Source organism: Xenopus laevis, chromosome 9_10S, assembly GCF_017654675.1.
Source record: "Xenopus laevis strain J_2021 chromosome 9_10S, Xenopus_laevis_v10.1, whole genome shotgun sequence".
NCBI classification, from domain to species: domain Eukaryota; kingdom Metazoa; phylum Chordata; class Amphibia; order Anura; family Pipidae; genus Xenopus; species Xenopus laevis.
Genome location: NC_054388.1, coordinates 30,517,189 through 30,538,921, shown reverse-complemented (window position 1 = coordinate 30,538,921; position 21,733 = coordinate 30,517,189). Strand labels below are relative to the sequence as shown.

General features: G+C 38.2%; 1 protein-coding gene across 1 annotated transcript in view; it reads right to left on the bottom strand.

The window, feature by feature from the left end:
* Positions 1-21,733, bottom strand: part of wnk4.S (WNK lysine deficient protein kinase 4 S homeolog) — a 134,571-nt gene that overhangs the window by 11,054 nt on the left and 101,784 nt on the right. Inside the window, exons 9-16 of the mRNA XM_018238356.2 lie at positions 20,237-20,313; positions 18,495-18,636; positions 16,960-17,076; positions 15,815-15,976; positions 11,696-11,750; positions 10,799-10,951; positions 9,609-10,537; positions 1,654-1,735 (exon numbers count right to left, since the gene is read on the bottom strand). Coding sequence (XP_018093845.1) covers positions 1,654-1,735; positions 9,609-10,537; positions 10,799-10,951; positions 11,696-11,750; positions 15,815-15,976; positions 16,960-17,076; positions 18,495-18,636; positions 20,237-20,313 — 1,717 coding nt within the window. The remainder of the gene's footprint in view (positions 1-1,653; positions 1,736-9,608; positions 10,538-10,798; positions 10,952-11,695; positions 11,751-15,814; positions 15,977-16,959; positions 17,077-18,494; positions 18,637-20,236; positions 20,314-21,733) is intronic.

Genomic DNA, 21,733 nt, shown 5'->3' with positions numbered 1-21,733 from the left:
GGGCACATATATAGGGCAAAATAACAACTGTATTTTATTTTACGAAGCTTGATGCAAATTAGGCATCGATAGCGTAACTTCACTTTGCTTGACGAATTAACGCTAGAGCAACTTTCACCTCCCTGAGCGCAACTTTGGATTTTAGTGAATTAGGGTCGCCCTGGTGAAGTGCGGCGAAGCCACGCTGGCGCAACTTCGAAGGTAAGTAAATTTGCCCCCAAAGCTACCTATTTAATATTATTTTGTAAAGAAAACGTCAATGTTGATTCTTCTTGGAGTCTTCTTCTTCTACTGTACATACAATTTAGTGTTGATCTAGTAGATATTAGAAGCAGTCACAATGGCAAGGTCCTTCACTGTTGGCAGACATGATTTATTACATTTTGATAACAGGAAAGTGCTGTAAGCAAAAACTGTTTCTTGTGTTCACTTTCATTCTGTTAAATGCATACAAAACATGTTTACTATTATACATGTGAGTTTAAGGCAAAGATCTGTCAGGGATGGAACTGAGGTAAAACTTTTGGAAGAGGGACCTGTGGAATGGAATGGAAGAAATTCATATGGAAAAATATCTGCCACAACTTTGCTTTGTTTGGTATCAGGTTGAATGATCACCTTGCCCTGTACCTTACTAGGTCACCACCCACAATTAATGGAATACTTCCTTGTTCCAGGCACCTACTCATTGGGCAACTATAGTCCCTAGGCCATGGGTTACTGCACTAGCCAAAAGTGTACACAATGGTAGACTTTTTTGGTCCTAGTTTATCAGGGATAACCACTAGCAGTCCTATGCTTTTTTTCTGCAGGTTTTCAAGCAGTGGCATAACAACCATCCAACAGGCCCCCCAACCATGGCAGTCCTAGTCAAGGGTTATCAGTCCTTTAAAGGAATTGTTCAGTGTAAAAATAAAAACTGGGTAAATAGATAGCCTGTGCAAAATAAAAAATGTTTCTAATATAGTTAGTTAGCCAAAAATGTAATATATAAAGGCTGGAAAGATTTGAAGTATAACAAGTCAGTCAGGACACTACTTCCTGCTTTTCAGCTCTCTTGGTTTACACTGACTGGTTACCCTGGCTACCAGGCAGTAACAAATCAGAGACTTGAAGGGGGGCCACATGGGTCATATCTGTTGCTTTTGAATCTGAGCTGAATGCTGAGGATCAATTGCAAACTCACTGAACAGAAATGTACCATGTGGCCCCCCTTCAAGTCGCTGACTAGCTCAGAGTTATAGAGCTGAAAAGCAGGAAGTTGGATTCTGACTGTTTTATTAGACATCTGTTCACTCCAGCCTTTATATATTACATTTTTGGCTAACTAACTATATTAGAAACATTTTTTATTTTGCACAGCCTATCTATTTACACAGTTTTTATTTTCACACTGAACTATTCCTTTAAGGATAACTATAGATTCAGAAGGAAAACTTTGGTACTTAATATGGCAGTGTTTCTTTATGGGATTAGCCAAAGGCACATATTGTCGGAAAAGTTTTATTTATATGAAACAATCACTATTTTATGTGATTTTACTTTTTTTATAGTGACCTGCAGTGTTCAAGAGTATAGTTCCCCAGTATAAATATCATTTGTCAACATCATATAGCAATAAAAGAGGAGAAAGACACTGAAAAAGGAACTTACCATTGGCTAAGGCAGCTGATGGCAGAGGTTTAGACAGGGATATGGGTGATGGTGAACCACTTTCACTAGTTATGGATTGCACCTTGAAAAAGGGACACATAAATTAGCCAAAAAGATCATGACTGTTAGTTCTGTGCAATTACTTGGGTACAGCTGTGTTGTAGAGATCCATTTTTGGTAATTTGCCCAAAATCTTTTCCAAGAGATTTGGTTGACAAAGACTATTATAATCACTATAACAGAATCAGTGGTTGGTGATTAGGTTCTCAAACATGCAACAAACTCTCAAATATACTTGGTGGGGCACCGTTATATGCTACAATATAAACATTCAGCGTATTCAGCGCCCATTGTAGTTTTGTTGAATACATTCTTCATGGGATCCCATCAGGCACATTTTCCGACAATCGGCGCTCATGATAAAAATATGTCAACTGACAATAAATACTATTTCATTTTTTTTAACAAAATGTAATATAGTGCTGCTTATATTAAAAAAAACAACAACTTGCATTTTAAATATTGTCACAACACAGATCTGTTTGTAAGTATTGCTGTCCTTTCTTACAATGGATGCAATTTCTAATTCATAATAAATAGTGATGGGCTTGCATACAGTATGTTCTGAGAAGTTGGGGGGGCATCAAATGATGTTTTCTTTTATATTCTTTTCTTGACACTTCAACTTATTCGAATATTCAGCACACAAACTTCTCCCCTCTGAAATGTCTAAATTACGCTGAAACAACCATACATTACCATAGCCAAGAATACATATTCAGACACATTCTTGGTCGAAGATATCCGGATGCCCCTTTAAAAATCCTCAGTCCTCAGTTAAAACACTTAGAATAACCATATGTCCGAAGACTGTACTTTTTATGGCCAAGCAACCGCACACATGCCCAACATAATCATGTGAGAGGTTGGTTGGAGTGATGTAAGGGCAGCGAGACACGCTAAGCGTGCCTCACACACGTAGGTTATTTTATTTCAAATCAGATTGCAGACTTGAGTCAAATGGCTCTATTGCCTAATCATTTTAAGATTAGGGGGACTGCCCAGCGGCAAATCTCCTCTTCTTCGGACGACTAATCTCCCTGAACTATCTTCCCGCCGGCTAAAATGTAAATCTCCAGCGGGATGGCACTCGGAATGCTTTGTTTTCCAAAGTCGTCCAAAGTTGCCTCACAAGGAAACTTCGGGCAACTTCGGAAAATGAAGCGATCAGAGTGCCATCCTGCCAGCGATTTACATTGTAGCGGGCAGGAAGTCAGTTTGGGGAGATTAGTCACCTGAAGAAGAGGAGATTTGTCACTGGGCAACTAATCTCCCCAAATCTTAGCGTGTGTCACTGCCATTGGACTCTGGAGAGTGGAAACCATTTTTCCTGAAATGATCTTACAATCTGCAGTATAATGAACAAGTCTGGGATTGTAATGTAATTTCATAGGGATAGAGTATAACACCACATCATACAATGACATTCTTTCTTATGGAATGTGCAGTAGTCCTTTACTGTTCTGGAACAATATTGTCCCCATGCACAATGTGAGGTCCATACTAAATTAATTTGCTGATATGGTAGTGGAAGAACTTGACTGACCTGCACAGGGCTATTCACTCCACCAAACTGTACACATCTGGGATAAACTGGAATGCTGACTGGGAGTCAACTCCAGTATCAGCGCCCAACCATACTAATGCTCTTGCTGTGGAATGGATATAAATTTCACCAACAATGTTCTTGTGGGAAGTAACACATTCCACGGCTGCACACTCCAGGACACTCTGTGCAGGATGTCACTCAAAATATAGACTTTATTAAGTCCACTAAAAACAATGCCTTACACTAGGTAGTTGTGTTGTACCTAGATTAAAAATCTGGCACAAGATCCAGCTGCAAAAGAACCCTGTACAGAGCTACAGATGAAGTACAGATGCTTCTTCCTTGTGTCTCCTCAATGGAGGGAAAAAGTGTGCCAAATGATACCCATGTCCAGTGGTATACAGTAACTACATGTTTCCAGGTCCCCAAAATGTCTAGAGGTTGACTTGTTTTACCAATATCCATTGAAATTTTATGACCTCATGCCTATACCTCCTGTGCCCTCCTGCAGCTGCAGGGTCTGCTTCCTCTGTAGTTACACCCCTGCCCATGTCTGCTAGTACTGTATTCACCACTGGCAGGCGTAAGCAGCACTAGATACAAAGACAGGCACACATATTTTCATTCTAATTCAGATGAAATGCACAGGGAGGTATGTTCATTTTGGCAATAAAATGGTGCTTTGTGTCTGTTTTTTGCACCTCCCACACCCCATAAGTGCCCTATGGTGTTATATTTGCAGATTTAGTGGGAACTGTCTTTCTACCAGCTCTTTTTTTGTAAACCTGCTTTAATTTTCAGCTCTTCTGGCCCCACTCCAACCACACAACCTCCGCCTAACATCCAGAACCCTCAAACTCCTCTAAACTGCAACTTCAGACTTTCCTAAAAGATAGGCAAGGAAATGTATCTTAGAAGAGCTGGAGGATGACTGGATATTTTACACAGGTGTTATAACCGACCCGCCCGTGTACTATTACAATTAAACCAGCAGTTCCTTTATGTCTTTTCAATCAATTTTTTTCAATATTTCCTTAACATAAAATTTCTTCTAAACATTTGTTTAACATACGAGGAAAGGCAGCCATTTTAGAAAGTGGTCAAATTGAGGACATACTTAAATCATAACTAAAGCATTCCAAGGAATAATGATAACCAAGGAAAACTGTAAATGTGAAACCAATGCAGGAATAGCAACTTCACTATATCATCACAGAAAAAGGAACTGCTGCTTTAATTAAATAGCTATGACATATCATAGGCTCCTTTTTTTATGTACAATATAAAACACAGGCCAAAACGGTCTTATTTTTTATATTTTATTTATAAAAGTTAATCCAAAAATGTAACTTCATTTGTAATCAGCTAGATATGAGTGTCACAATGACTTCACATTCAAAATGGCTGCCTTTGTTGACCAATGGAAGGAAACAATCACAATCAATTTCATAGTTTGTGTAATATCTTTTCCTCTAATAATGCTTACTTACACATAATTCCATAAGTAAAATCAAGGATCTGAATATATGCCACTGTTACATTATAAAGACCATTGACCTTTGAGATCTGGGAGTATATTACCACCATGACACATTAAAAAGCATGTTTTGCTACAATCCCAGTAAAACTGTGGTCAGTGTATCTATGGGGTTGGCCCTCCAAGAAACATTATTTTATAGACATATACATATGTGTTTATCTGACTTAAATATCATATTATCTAAGTTTATATTCCAATATTTAAGACTTTTAACAACTGAAAGGCCACATAAAACCCCAAACAAATATACTGTCATTGCAATTCCCTGCTCAAGTGAGCTTACATTCTTTGTTTGTCAGCTGTACATCATGCTGTGACTTTGCTAAATTTGGTCCGTTATCATAGACAGAAAAATATAAATGAATAACCTCTGGGGCTAGGTGCAAATATAAAAAACAGTAGTAGAGACGCCAACCATACGGGATCCAGGTGCATCTTGGACCAGTTCCACCCCCGCCCTGCCCCCTGATGTGCTCCCTGCACTACTGCTTTGAGCAGACATTAGAGGAGTTCAGGTGATGAACTATGCATTTTAATCAAGTGGGTCATTTAGGTTTTCGGTACAAATAACTGACAGCTTTTAATGGGCCTGTTACTGTCAATGACTGGGTGAATCCTAAATAATATGTGTTGATATGTTTGCAAGAGCAAAGGCTTCTTTTGCGTCTGGCAGTGCTACAATTAGCACCTTATTCTATATTTTAAAAGCGGTGCAGGGTACAGAGCTAAATATTGGGATGGGCACCACCTTTAAAGGAATTGTTTAGTATAAAAATAAAAACTGGGTAAATAGATGAATAAAAATGTTTCTAATATAGTTAGCCAAAAATGTTAATTAATAAAGGTTGGAGTGACTGGATGTCTAACATAATAGCTAGAACATTACCTCCTGTTTTGCAGCTCTCTTGGTTTCCACTGATTGATTACCAGGCAGTAACCAATCAGTGACTTGATGGGGGGCCACATGGGTCATAACTGTTTGCTTTTGAATCTGACCTGCATGCTAAGGATCAATTGCAAACTCCCTGAACAGTTATGTCCCATGTGGCCCCTCTTAAAGTCGCGGACTAACTCAGAGTTAGAGAGCTGAAAAGCAGGAAATAGTGTCCTGGCTATTATGTTAGACATCCAGTCACTCCAGCCTTTATAGATTACGTTTATGGCTAACTAACTATATTAGAATCATTTTTTAATTTTGCACAGCCTATCTATTTGCCCAGTTTTTATTTTTACACTGAACTGTCCCTTTAAGTTCATGGGACTCTAATGACCATGATTTTTGCATCCCACAGCAGATGCACCCAGAGGTGCTGTTGCCATGAGGTGAGTTGAGAAACTCACCTCATGGGGGGAAGTGCTCAGTTACCAGGGAAGGCAAATAGCTGCTCCTGGTATTTTTAAGAATCAAAATTAAAATGGTAAAATCAGAACTTGTGCTCTTAGTGTGAAAAGAGTGTGATTACAGTCTCTGCACTAGTAATGCGCACCCTGATCTGCTTTGCATTAGTTGGGCTGCCTCTTCCATCCTCTGTGGCCTTTTTACATATTATTTTTCTTTTCTCCTTATTTCTTCTTTCTGTAGTGTTTGAAAATATACAATACATCACCCAAGCAATAAGGTATTCCCTTATATTTTGCTGTCAATGTAATATGTGGAATATCCATGGAATTATATTCCCTTTAAGAATACATCACCTAGATCCTTGTTTTAAAAGAGATAATAAGGCAAAACATAGTGTGGAACTTGTAAACACATAAACATCCACTTCCCAGTGAAGCTTACAATCTAGTTTTGGTCTGCCATGAGATGCCTTGACATTTCCTAAGAACATAAATGAAGACAAACACACAGACATTTCCTATATAAATACTCTGCATTATCCAAAGTAATTCCCTTTAAACCCCTAAATTATAGCAGCACAGGCAGCACATCCTTTACTCGCAGCAAAGCCAATCGCCCACTTTTCCCGTAAACCCAATATTTGGGAATTCAAGCATTATTTTATTTAACCCTGTCTGCCAGGCGATATCTGGATATTAAATAATAAAGAATAAATGGATAATATAATTGCAACTAATAACTCACTATCATTGCACTCATTCTGTTTTGTGTTAATGTCATTAGCTGCCATTTATACGTTACAATAGAGACACTGCTATACGAAGGCACTTATTGTTATAATAAATATTCCTTAATCTGGCCTATTATTATTATTATTATTTATGTTGTTAATTGCCAGGTTCCTGGCTGTTAGTGAGATACAGCATACATTTTATATCATAACATATGTTTCTATATTGCTAATACTATGTAAACTGTAAAAGTGATCTGCAAAAAAATATAAACATTATAATATCATTATTCAGTTTATTAGATAAGTGCTTCAATCTATTTCCCACACATAAGTCATCCTAAGTCATGTCCTTATTAGTCATCCTGCATTTCAATCTAGCTATAAAGCAAACTCATATATATTTAAATATAATGAATTAGCTATGCAAAGCTATAAAGTGCATGATACATGTTTGGTAAATACCAAAGCCAAGCCTTTTCAATGTGATGACTCGTTTAGGTCAGAACGACACTCATTTCTTATTGGTTTGATGACATAACATTTGAAGGATGAATGAGTAAGGAAAGGGCTAATTTTCTCTTATTATCATTAGTATTATTATTTTCAGTTGGTTCTATGTAAACATGTTCTTAGCCACAATTATGGTGCTTGTAGCGCAGTTGATCTGGGCATACACAGTGGTGAATGGAGTAACTGGAGAAATTAAAGCATACAAAGTAAGAGACTGTAGCTATAACAAGATGAGATCTTTTTTATAGATATAACAAAATGAAGGAGAGGTGCCCCACAAAAGCCACCTAGTAAATAACATATCACATGCCAGAATAAGACCATCTGCAGCTACAGTATACTAGGATCCTAGTATGCCTACCCATAGTTTTCTTATTTCTTATTATTGATTTTCACTTATCACTGGAGGCTGACTTGTGTGCTGTAAGGCTACTCACTCACATCTGTTTATTTTATATACAAAGGAGACAGCGGTTACTGGTCAACACACAGGCACTGCAAATGGCAATGGCACAATGGAATGGCCTAAAGCTGCAAATCCAGAAATGATAAAGGCTACAGGACAGAGGGGGCTGAAGATCTATCATATATATATCAATGGTTATAAAGATTTATGAAAAACTAGTTGGTATGGTTATGGTATCTTCCTTAAACACTTATACACACATGATCTTACACAGTGTTAAACCATCTGCAGTGTGGCAATATAGGACATAAAATTACTTTATTTGCATTAAATGTGGCCCACTGCCATGATCTTTTCCTCTTTTTATATGCTGCCTGCATTCATCAAATATGGCTGCAACTTGTGATTTGGGCCTAGATGCATCTAGAAACCCCCAATGTGCATTTACCCTTATATAGTCACCAAAAAGTAATGTCCTAGTAGTTTGACCCATGCTCTAAAAAGGCAGTTTGGACACGTGAGCTCTAACAGCAGAAAGGACTGGTAGCATAGTTGAGCTGAGAAATAACAGGTTTCCTTTCTATAAATATTGATATTTTTCAACTGTAGCAGGCATTTGGTTTGTATACAAGAATCACTGTTTTTAGTGATCACTAGCTTTAAATGCCATTGGTTCCTGGAGCAATTAGGTACAGAGTGCATACTATGTCATTGTGGAAACATGCTGATTACACTGATGAGGAAGCACAGTCTCTGCAGTTGTCACATAAGTAATGGGTACGGTAGAACTAGAACTATCATAATCCTTCCATGGGTAATCCAGCTAAATGTGTGTCAAATGAACAATAACATGCCCCTGTGTTTAGGACCCTTTCATACTGCTCTTTATTGAACATGTTTGAATACCGGCACATACCTAAGTGTTCTATTTATCTGTATGTGCCTGATTTCCCAGCTATAAGATATTAAAAGCTTCTATTTTTAGTTCAAATTCTGTGCTACATTAAGGTCATGGCAAATAACTTGATTTTATTGTCATGGATTGCCCCTCATTTATTTCTAGGGCAATTGTCTGGACCAACAGTTGCTCTTGCGAGTCAGGTAATTATCGCTCATGCAGTATTTAGTGTTTTGAACAATTGCCAGACCAGTAAGTGCAACTGCAAATCCAAGCCATCAGGGGCGTAACTACAGAGGAAGCAGACCCTGCAGCTGCAGGGGGGCCCAGGAGGTGTAGGGGGACCCATGAAGCCCAAATAATGAGCGGTTTCCACATATATCGGTAAAACAGGACAATCTTTGGATATATTGGGGGCCCTAAAATTAATTTGCTGTGGGGCCCAGTAACATCTTGTTACTCCACTGCAAGCCATTGCCACAAAAAATGAAGAGTGTTTTCTATATCTACCAAGTTTTCATGAAACAATATGCCTGAACCTGAGGTACGAATAAAAATAGATTTTGCCCCCTAGTGTAGCAAGGTGTCTGCTTATCGTAGGCAGTAAGGACATGGGAACTCTGTGTGTTGCACAGATCAGCTGCCATTTAGATATATAGGACACTAATACTAAATAATACAACTGGAAAAAAATGCTTCTCCAGAAGCTATTGCAATATGCAAATAACGTCCATAGTTAACAACAACACTTATATCGGCAGCCAACCAAATATGTATATATGTACTCATATTTATTTGACAATTTTAATGGCTACCTAGTATCAGATGCTACCTTGTACAGGTACACATTGTCGTATGTGCAAACTAAACACGGTCTACCTTTGGTGATGTCTCATGTATTAAAAGCTAATGCTTACAGGTTTATTCATAGTCTGTCCCACGACAGATCCTGTAGCCTCTGAGGTCTGATTTCCAAGGGGTGTAGAAGACACTTCGTTGAAGGTTCCTAGTACTGGTGGCAACCTTGACAGGTCTGGTGTAACAACTGGAGGTGGACCTTCCTTGATCGGTTGTGGGTGTTGAAGATGAAATCCTGATATATTTGTAGACTGCAAGTTGTTGTCAATCACCCCACTCTGTGGCAGTGTCTCCTGTTGAATGAAAGACTGCGAGAAGGTATCACCTGCACTGGGAAAACTTTGGGCAGACATGTTCTGTAGCAAAATTCCAGAAGAGTGTGCAGGTCCGGAAGGATATATGTAATGGCATTGACCCAGAGCAGATGATCCCTCTTTAACTGGACTTTGAGGCTGTGAATAGCTTTGTGGGTACATTAGAGTAGATTGAGATTGAATTGGTCCAGATATTGCCTGCGGAAACAAGGGTCCTCCTGGAGGGATTCCTGGAGGCTGGGCAGTTGAAGGAGATGCTACTGGGAATAAATTTTGTGCCATGCTCATTGCTAGAGATAAAACATTTGCCAGTGAGAACATAGGTGCAGTGTGAGACCACTGAGTCACTGACTGGGCACTAGATGTTAGGGCAGACACTGCATTGTTCATATTCTGTGACACCATCCCACTGTTAAGCATGTGCTGCAATGAATTTTGATGACTTCCCATCAGATTCGGAAAGACAGTATTTGGTGAACTTAGAGGCCCTGCTGAAGATGAAGGCATCATGTGCTGGGGAAGGGAAGAGAGGTAGTTGCCAGACTGCATGGAACTAAAAACTGCAGGAGGATAGGACTGTGAGGTTGGCATCGAATAAATAGAGGGGTAAGGAACAGCTGGATTTGATACAGTTTCAAAAGAAGGCCATGTTCTGCTGGCTGCCATAGGAGAACCTAAACAGAGGATTGACAAATGACATTTGATTTTTGTGTTGGACCAAAGAACATATCATAGAGTTAAACAAAACATGAAATACAACTAGTAAAACTTCACTCAAACAGAAGTAGTGATACAAGTATAGGATCTATTATTCGGAAACCCTTTAACCAGAGTGCTCCAAAATACAGCTCTGCTATTTCCAATTGTATTCTCTGTAAACAAACGACTCTTCATTTCCAACACACGTCCTATTCAATCAGCTTTATGTACTATACCTGTAGCCATTGCTTGTAGATGAGATTTAGATCCAAGATCTGATGACGTAAGAGGTCCAGCAGTGCCGAAAATATCATTGTCCTGTACTGGGCTACTCTGGAAGAGATAACCCTGTGAAGGCACTCCTTTGCTTGGACTTGGGCAAACCAGATCTGCAATGTAAGCATAACACAAGGTATTAATGATGAGATGATGAACACTAAATTTATGGTAGCCAAACATTGGCCACCCTAGTACCAGCAGCCAAGTACCATTGGTTTATTCATTCAGACTGAATAGTTGTATCTGTCCAACTAATTTCATCATCTGCTGATTTTTAATGCACTCAACTAGAAGATTAAATTTTTAGTCATAAATACCCCTATATATGACATGCATGCCTAGTGCATGTATTCATAAAGTTGGCCAATGTGCCTAACCAAATTTGTGTATGTATGGCCAGTTTTAAATCCAGACAGGGAAGACCAGGTAATTTGCTAGGTGAACTGAAAGTGGAATGTCTGCTTTATGTACTGTACATCTATCTATTGATGTACCTATAATTCCTATTGTACCCACAAATGGACCTGCTGAAGTGGGGAAGTCTGCCAAATCATATTTGAAAATCTTATATTAAACAATGCCTACCTTCATGAATCACTGACAGATCTACAATTGACAAGGGCTGTAGCATCCCCTGACTCAGGGGATATCATACAACATTGAACTATTCACCTTGAGGTCCAAATGAATGGATAGTCCACAACTGAACCTGCGCATGATTGCCAGGATTAAGAAGCCCGGATCCCAGGGTGACAATACTCTCTTTGTATCACTTTGTAGGTGAATTATAAAGCTCTGCATGTATTAGTCAGTAAACATGGCTATATAATCTTTTTGAAGGCCACTGAACTTACCATTTAAAGAGGAGGAAGAGAATGACCTTGAGAGCTCCTGAAGCTGGAGATCAGCCTGAAAATAATAAGGATATTTTAGACTATTCCATATAATTATTGTATTCTGGAAATTAAAGAGTTACTCCAATATCTCTTCACAACAGAATCCATTTTCATTTAATACAGAGTCTTAAAGGTTAAGTAAACCTTTAAAATAAGTGAGTGTTAAGTTGATGAGGGGGTTATTCTAAGCACTTTTGTCATTTACATTCATTATTTATTTTGTTTTTATTCCATGATATTAAGAGATACATGTACTGTTATTATGAATACATTTTGTTCCAACAGCACCACCTGCTGGTCATTTTCTGACCAGTCTGACCACCAAGTAGTCAAGGAAGTTATCAGGAGAAAGAAAGAGGCTGCTCTGATGTTCTTCTGCTTAGGAAAAACATTAGAAACATTTCTCACATATTTCCTAAGCAGAAGAACATCAGAGCAGCCTCTTTCTTTCTTTCTCCTGACAACTTCCTTAACTACTTGGTGGTCAGACTGGTCAGAAAATGACCAGCAGGTGGTGCTGTTGTATCAAAATTCATTCATATTAACAGTACATGTATCCCTTAATATCTTGGGAAAAAAAACAAAATAAATAATGAATGTAAATTACAAAAGTGCTTAGAATAGCCCCCTCATCTGTTTTACATTCACTTATTTTAAAGGTTTACTTATCCTTTAAATGGCGATTTTCCTTTTATGATAACCCCAAAGATCCAGTTTTATTGAACATGCATATAAAAATATACAGTATATAAAGTAAAGACTTTGGTTTGGTTGATTGATTGCTTTTTAATCTACCACCTAGCGATTTAATTTTATAATATTCTTCCCATGCTGGAGTTTAAATAATAGAAACTTAATGGCTTTTAGATCAAGGACACATGTGAGTCAATCTCTGTTTCAGAGAGAATCTACTACAACTCTAACACAACTCACCAATGACATGTTATCCACAAAAGTCTTAAACCACATCTGCTTGCCAATATTTTACCAATATTATTTAGCAGGTTTTTTTTACAGTTGATACCCTTTGTCTCTACAACCTCATCAATCCCTTGGAATTTGCGATACTGCCCTTTCGGGTCTTCCTCTAACATTCAAATATTTTAATGTCTCCTAATGTTGAATTCCTCAATGCTCTCTCTCTCCTGTACATTTCTTTTTTTCATCTTTGTATATTACATCCCTTTGCTAACTAATTTATTCATATGGTTTCCAATACCACCTCTTTTTGCCCAAGATGTCCATACTTATCTCTTCTTTCCTAATCTCAACGCAAGCCTCTTAAGGGTGTCTTCTTGTCAGCCATTTATATTTAGATGTCCCAACACAAAGTTACATTTAACTCTCTAAAAAAATGGGCAATTTTTACAACCTTAAACACCCATAACGTCCCATAAATGCCAGTTAAGCTCACTATTGTCCCCTCTCCTCAAGCTTAATATCTTGGGATTCTCTATAATTTTGACCTTTCCTTTACTCATATTCTCATAGGTCACTTTCACCTAAAAATACCTAAATATATGATATTCTTGAAATACAACCACTGATATTACATATTGACTACTTCAACTTTCTTTTGCTTGGCCTTTCCATCCTGGGGAAGACCGTGCCTTAAGTTAAAAAAGAAAGTGGTACAGATTTATTTCATTGTTTCACAAAAGAGTTGAATGCTTTGCTAGTGATTGAGATAACATCGCAATTGGTTTTAATGCTCATAGTAAGGGACTTTTGGATCAGAAAAGTACTTGGACAAAAGTAGCGTCAATAGTTTCAGAAGTGTTTGTTTTTCCTTCCTTTCCATCACAAACAGGTTGAACCTGATGGATAAGAGATTTCTTTTAGCTTCACTACAAACAATATTAATGTAGAATACAACTAATGTAAAGAATGTTAACCCATTCTTAACTTAAAGGAACATTAACATCAAAAAATTAAAATGTTTTAAAGGAATGACATTATAATACATTGTTGCCCTGCACTGGTAAAATTGGTGTGTTTGCTTCAGAAAGACTACTATAGTTTATATAAACAAGCTGCTGTGTAGCCATGGGTCAGCCATTCAAGTACAAGATAAACAGTATATAACAGATACGTTCTGAAGAATCCCATTGTATACTACAGAGCTTATCTGTTATCTGCTGTATATCCTGTGCCTCTTCTCCTTTTCAGCTTTGAATGGCTGCCCCCATGACTGAACTGCAGCTTGTTTATATAAACTTTAATAAATTAAATATTTTAGAGTTTCTGAAGCATACACACCAGTTTTACCAGTGCAGCACAACAGTCCATTATGTTTTTATTACTTTAAAAGACTTTAATTTTTTGGTGTTACTTTTCCTTTAACCTTGGTACATAAAATAGGTGCAGTAGCAATATTTGTCTGAAGGTGGCACCCAAGGACCCTAGAAAAAAAAGCAGCCAGTCATGCATCAGGCTACATTTTAGTTTAGTTTTATTCCAAATATACAGAACTGGCTGCATGGGGTTCAGAAGCCCCAAACAATACATGTAATGATATAGAGGCCAGTGGGTTTTCAAGGTATTCTTATGACCGTCTTTGTTTCTATGGACTGAATTGACAACTATGTATCTACACACGAGTTTCACCAGTGCAGCACAACAGTCCATTATATTTTTATTACTTTTAAAGGCTTTAATTTTTTGGTGTTACTTTTCCTTTAACCTTGGTACATAAAATAGGTGCAGTAGCAATATTTGTCTGAAGGTGGCACCCAAGGACCCTAGAAAAAAAAGCAGCCAGTCATGCATCAGGCTACATTTTAGTTTAGTTTTATTCCAAATATACAGAACTGGCTGCATGGGGTCCAGAAGCCCCAAACAATACATGTAATGATATAGAGGCCAGTGGGCTTTCAAGGTATTCTTATGACCGTCTTTGTTTCTATGGACTGAATTGACAACTATGTATCTACACACCAGTTTTACCAGTGCAACACAACAGTCCATTATATTTTTATTACTTTAAAAGGCTTTCATTTTTTGGTGTTACTGTTCCTTTAACCTTGGTACATAAAATAGGCGCAGTAGCAATATTTGTCTGAAGGTGGCACCCAAGGACCCTAGAAAAAAAAGCAGCCAGTCATGCATCAGGCTACATTTTAGTTTAGTTTTATTCCAAATATACAGAACTGGCTGCATGGGGTCCAGAAGCCCCAAACAATACATGTAATGATATAGAGGCCAGTGGGCTTTCAAGGTATTCTTATGACTGTCTTTGTTTCTATGGACTGAATTGACAACTATGTATCTGAAGTTTGATATGATATGACCAACAAGCATGTAGTATTATTTTGTATTTGTTTTAGAGAAGCATTTTAACTGTGCCTAATAATGTTACTGCAGACAAATAATTACATAAAAGGCATAGCCTAGCATCATTTGTAAGGCCCAGATAGGTATTAGCATGAACAGTGAGTCTTAACTTAATATGATCATGGAACTCCTGGGTGAAATCCTATTTTCTCATATTTTGTAATAAGTGCTACATTATTCTCTGTCTTATATACTGTACACAATGTAGTGAGCATGAGAATATTGCGATCCATCCTGTGGCGATGCATGGAAAGGGAGGATAGCATAGTTTCTAGATATGATTACTTTATAATTGTTGAGAGCAACTACTAAAACTGCAGGTGAAATGTATTACCGTAGGTCCAGGAATAAACATTTTAATGGCAGAGAAACAAGATCTATGGTGCCTTTTATCTGTGACACAATTATGTCATGAGGGGAGGACAGAAAATCTAGATAATTGTAGATGGAATAAACAGCTTCAAAGGCAGTGATTTGAAACTGCAAGTGCATTCTTTATTTAGCAGTGTAGGACACGACATGTTTCGGGTCAGAGCCCTTGAAAAATTCCATCTATAATTACTTTTGATTACTTTGGGAGTGTGACACAAACTCCTGGAATCTACAGCTGGAAGAAGTTTGAAACTATTACGCTGGTACCAAAATCTTTGCTTTACCAGAAAATCTAGGTACCTAGTTTAGGAACCACAAACCTGACCTCTGGATGAGTAAAGTATGTGAGTGTATTTGTATCAAACTACATACCTGTAGATTATGTGGCAAGGGGCTGTTACTAAACTCTCCACCCTCATCATCTCTGTCCATGTGGACATCTTTTTTTAAGAGGGTTTCCACTCGGTGAATAATGTCCCGAATTCTGTTGGTAAAACTCTCTCTCTCAGACTGCATGATGAACTCATTGTTTACCTGAACAAAAGGAACATTTAAACTGACAGTTATGAAGTGCACCTTTAAAAAGCATCATTGTTCTTATTGATTTCTTAAGAATACAACACAGGCCCGATGATTAATGTTGGCAATTGGATTCCTACTGCAACTGCAAAACAACTTGCAACTTGACATCCATGCAACTGTTAAAATGTGCATTAGGTATATGATGTAAAATGTTACATTAATTAAGATATGTTTGTAGTTAGTAACACAGTTGGTAGGTAGTACAGTGCCACAAAAAGGAACATTACAATATTATACACAATCAGTGACGTAACTACCAAGGAAGTCACAGGGGGCCTGGTGCTGCGGGAGCGGTGAGGGTTTGCTTCCTAGGTAGTTACACATGATTTTGTGCAAGAGTAGGATCGCAGGTTGCTGGACCTGCACCTTGCTCCCCTTATGGGTCACCTGCAATTTTAGGGGGCCCACTGTAAAGAAATCTGGAGATTGCTTAAAGTACCAGTAACATCACATTTTTTTTAAACAAAATTTGTTAGTATACCACGAAAAAAAACACCAAGACTAATTAAACTTTAAAATCACACAGCCTTTATAAAGAAATAACTTACCAAAAGTCTTCAGAAAAGGCAGCACAGCAGCGTGCCATCGTGCGGCGCTCGATTTCTCCTCCCTGGCAATCTCCTATAAGGAAGGCAGGGATGGGGAAATCGAGCGCCGCACGATGGATCGCCGGATTGCCTTTTCTGAAGAGAAGCCCAAGCAGAGTTACGGAAAGTTATTTCTTAATAAAGGCTGTGCGATTTTAAAGTTTAATTTATCTTTTTTTTTTTTTTTTTGTGGTATACTAACGAATGTTTTTCATAAGGGTAACAATTCCATTGACTGGCCACATTTCAACCTACCAGGGCTCTGCCTAGACAGCCCTCATCTACAAGTTATTTAGCTACATGTACAAGGAGCTAATTACTTCATTATACGGTATACACAGTACATACCATAACTGCTGCAATGTCCTCTGGGTTATCTCCATCCAGGTCAAACCTGAAGGTGACCATTTTATTGTTATATGTTTGCAGCTGGCACTCAACAACACGGTCACATTTATCTGATATCTAAAGGAACATGGAGAAGGTGGACAAAGATACTTTGTCAGATTCCTGTTAAAGTAGCACTTCCCCTTCCTACTCCTTTTTCCTAAATAGTTGATACTGTCCTAAACATCCCATAGACTCAATCCAATTCCTTCTATATACTGTATCCCCCATGTGACATATTTTAGATTTGCATTAACAATCCTTTCCTCAATGTGTCCATTACATATAACATATTTGACTGCAGGTGCAAGAGCACGAAGGGCTATAACCAGTATCAGACTGGGATGCCAGGGGCCCATCAGAAAAACTAGACCATATGCCACTTACCAAAATATTTGTTTTCTTTTCCTCACGTTACCTATTTATTCTCAAATGTAATAAAATGCAGTAACTTTGCCCAATAGCAGTAACCCATAGCAACCAATAAGATGCATGCTTGCCTGCACCCTGAATGATGCACAAGTTAGGGGATAAAAGAAGGGACATCTGGGGGCCCATTTACTTAGTTCGAGTGAAGGAATAGAATAAAAAATACTTTGAATTTCGAATTTTGTTTTGGCTACTTCAACCATCGAATACGACTTCGAATCGAACGATTCAAACTAAAAATCGTTCGACTATTTGACCATTCGATAGTCGAAGTACTGTCTCTTTAAAAAAAACTTCGACCACCTACTTCGCCACCTAAAACCCACCGAAGTCAATGTTAGCCTATGTGGAAGGTCCCCATAGGCTTTGCTATCTTTTTTAGGTCGAAGAAAAATTGTTCGATCAATGGATTCAAATTTTTCATTCGATCGAACGAATTGCGGTAAATCATTCGACTTCGATATTCGAAGTCAAAGGATTTCAATTCGGCAGTCGAATATCGAGGGTTAATTAACCCTCGATATTCGACCATAAGTAAATTTGCCCCTTACTGTATATTGCTGTGTTCATGGAATGAACACAGTACTTTTTGCTTCATTTTGGAGAACAAAGACCTGCAGCAATGAACATGATGGATTGAGCCTGCTTTTGCACTCTGTACACTGACTTGCACATAATAGATTACCCCCATAAGCTCTTTATAATATACATTAAATATCAACTGAATCCCTGTCTTTCCTTCATGATTTCCCTGCTTCCTTTTTTTGTTTCCACATCCCACTCTAACTGAATTTGTAGCACTATCCTATCATTCTAAATGAATCTTAAGCTCATGTGGTCACCATCAACAAAGCAATACATATGTATGAGTAATAATACTGCTACTTCTATAAATCATAACAAGAAAACATCCTACATATTCACTGCTGTTTTATATTAATATTCTTAAACATACTGCAGATGTCGAACACAATATTTCAGATCTCTTGTTTCTCCATGGCAGTTACCTATGCAAATTATACACTCTGACATTTATATATCAATGACGTTTGTGTGTACGCTCTTACATTTATAATTTTCAGCCTGGACCGTGCTTTGCGTCTCAGAAGTTTAGCGCCGGTCTTTTTGGCAGGTGACCTCATGCTTCGCTCTCCAGCTGAAAGCCCCTCACAGCCATCACTCAACCCTGAAGCCACATCTGAAGCAAAACTACAATGGCATAGAAAACAAAGGTAGAATTTGCATAGTATTGTAAAAAAAACATATTTTCATGCATTCAAACATATTTTTGTTGTGTATAGAACCTTTTACAGTACAGTGAATTTCCATATGATTTAGTCAATAGCCTAGACAGAGATGGATTAATGATTTTCTCTCTGATTATTTTCCCTCACTTTCCATGACATCTTTGGAGCAACCAGCATGAATTTTCAGTTGCTGCACATCAGTTAATAATTTGGTGCTTAAGAAGCCGAAAGCCCTAGAGGTTCACGGTGGCTGTTTTTTTGTAATAGTCGGCTAATGCAAAGCAGATGGATTCATGGTTATACCCCTCTTATATAGTGCGAATACTATGGTGCTTATTAAACCAACATATAGCGTATTCACTTTTATTTTATCTAGAAGCGTGAAATAAAAAGCTATTGTACGTGAAACTGTTTATTGCCCTTATGTGGGGTCTTGTATACTAAGACCTATGGCATACAGGACATTATTATCCTTATGGGGCATTATTATCTCTGTAGAAGTAAAGGCTTTTTCTCACCTGCAGCTGTTTCTCATTCATTTTAGCAGGAAATACATTGCCTTTGGCAGACACTGTAGCTGTCCATTTGGGGCCACTCACTTTAATGTTCTCAGGCTCCCCCTACTCCCTGAAAGCGGCTGCTCCTTCTACATGCATTAAAAACTACAGTGGCTGAAGACAGGGAACAGCTGTTAAACCACGGTAGGCCTCCTTGACAGGACTGACATTGTCAAAACTCCCTTTGTGCAATAGACTATTTATCTTTATTTTTGGGGGGAGCTAACAAAATAGCACAATAAAGTGCCAATTACTTTTTTTATAGCAACAAACAAATGAAGGGGCTTTGGTACATTATAAGGTATGCAATCAAATATAAAGACATAAGGACTCATTATGAGCGCAATCACATTGTACATGTGACAATTTGCTCATGCCAATCACCATGCTAGTGCCTGGTTTGGTAAGCCGCCAAAAAGTTGCTGTGCATGCTGTTTCCCTATATTTTGTGTTGCTGTTGTGCAGCATTAATAATTGCATAAATGTTTCATGCATTTGGTGCAAGTCAGTTGCACCTATTGATACAACCCCTTGAGGGCACTTGTTGGGCAAAGCTATTATCCCCAACCAAAGGTGCAGGCTAATACAGCCCACACTCCGGTTGAGGGTATCAGTAGTTTTTTTTAGGCCACTCACACAGGGAGTGAGCTATAGGTGAAAGCAGCCAAGTGCCACGACTCACTCATTATGTGCACCTCAGAAGCACATTTGCTTGGTTAGGGATAATAGTTTTGCCCTTTAAGAGAACCATGGCATTTCTGACAGGTTCGGGTTGACTGTAAAATTAGAGTTCCCTAGTATCAGTGTCTGCATGTGCATGTAACTCATCAGAGCAGGCTAAATGGGTGCACTGGTACTAGCTCCAGGTTGTAAACAAGGAAGTACCATTTTGAATAGCGTCAATGAACACTAAATTTTGCTGCCAAAATAATGTTTTGCTTTTGCTCTTCATTTCATAAATGAGCCCTATTGTGCACTGGGGCTGTGTTGTTGTTGCTGTCTCACCTGTCTACTGGTGAGGTAACTTCACTGGACAACCCAGGAAAAGGCAACTGCTCTGTATTCACACTCACAGCAAGACTCTGAAGACATAAAGCAGAAAGATTGCACACTGGGGGTTAAGGCAGGATTCACTTATGCAATAAAGCACTTTTACATGTTTGAGAGACTTAAAAATAACATATACCCAGCATGATAAATAGTGCATGTTCTAAATAATTTTCATTCCTATTACTTTAACTAAAACAGAAATCTATATTTCCACATTTGTTTTAATTTCAGCGTACTAACATATTGCTTTTTTGTACCTTTCACCCCTACTCAGGTATATGTACTGGGTTCTAAAAAACTGAGAAGGATCTAGGGTTTTTTTGTAGATTTTTGGGGGCTGCCATTCAAAGCTGAAATAGGAAAAAAGGCACAGGATACACTGCAGATAACAGATAAGCCCTGTAGTATACAATGGTATTCTTTAGAACTTATCTGTTATCTATTGTATATCCTGTGCTTGCATAGCTGCCTCCACAGCTACACAGCAGCTTGTTTATATAAACTATAATAGTCTTTCTGAAGCAAACACACTAGTTTTACTAGTGCAGAGCAAGAGTACATTATATTATCATTCCTTTAAAACACCTTCATTATTTGGTGTAATTGTTCCTTTAAAGGAGAACTAAACCCTAAAAATGAATATGGCTAAAAATGTCATATTTTATATACTGAACTTATTGCACCAGCCTAGAGTTTAAGATTGTCAATAGTAGCAATGATCCAGGACTTCAAGCTTGTCACAGGGGGTCACCATCTTGGAAAGTGTCTGTGACACTCACATGCTCAGTGGGCTCTGAGCAGCTGTTGAGAAGCTAAGCTTAGGGGACGTCACTAATTATCCAGCAGAAAATGAGGTTGGTCTGTAACATAAGCTGATGATACAGGGCCGATTATTAAATTCTGATGCTAATTGCACTGGTTTCTGTGCTGCCATGTAGTAATTATCTGTATTAATTACTAATCAGCCTTATATTGTGACATTTCTATTCTATGTGTACTGTGTATTGCGAGTTCATCATCATTTCAACATCATTTATTTATATAGCGCTGTCAAGATACGTAGTGCCAACTTTTGCGAGTTGGTCCCTAAGCTCAGTAAGTGACAGCAGCACAGAGCATGTGTAGTGAATCAGCAGAAAAGAAGATGGGGAGCTACTGGGGCATCTTTGTAGGCACAGATCTTTACTTCTAAAGGGCTGTGGTTGCCTTGGGCTGGTACAGAAGCCCAAAACATAATGTACAACATTTCAAGCCTACGTCTTTAGTTAAGCTTTACTTCTCCATTAAATTATGAGGGTAGTCTGTCAAGGTTGGGGTTGTTTTCTCTGGAAAAAAAGACGCTTCAAAAGGGACATGATTACACTTTACAAGTACATTATAGACAAATAGCAGGGGACCTTTTTACCCATAAAGAGGATCACTGCACCAGAGGCCACCCCTTCAGACTAGAAG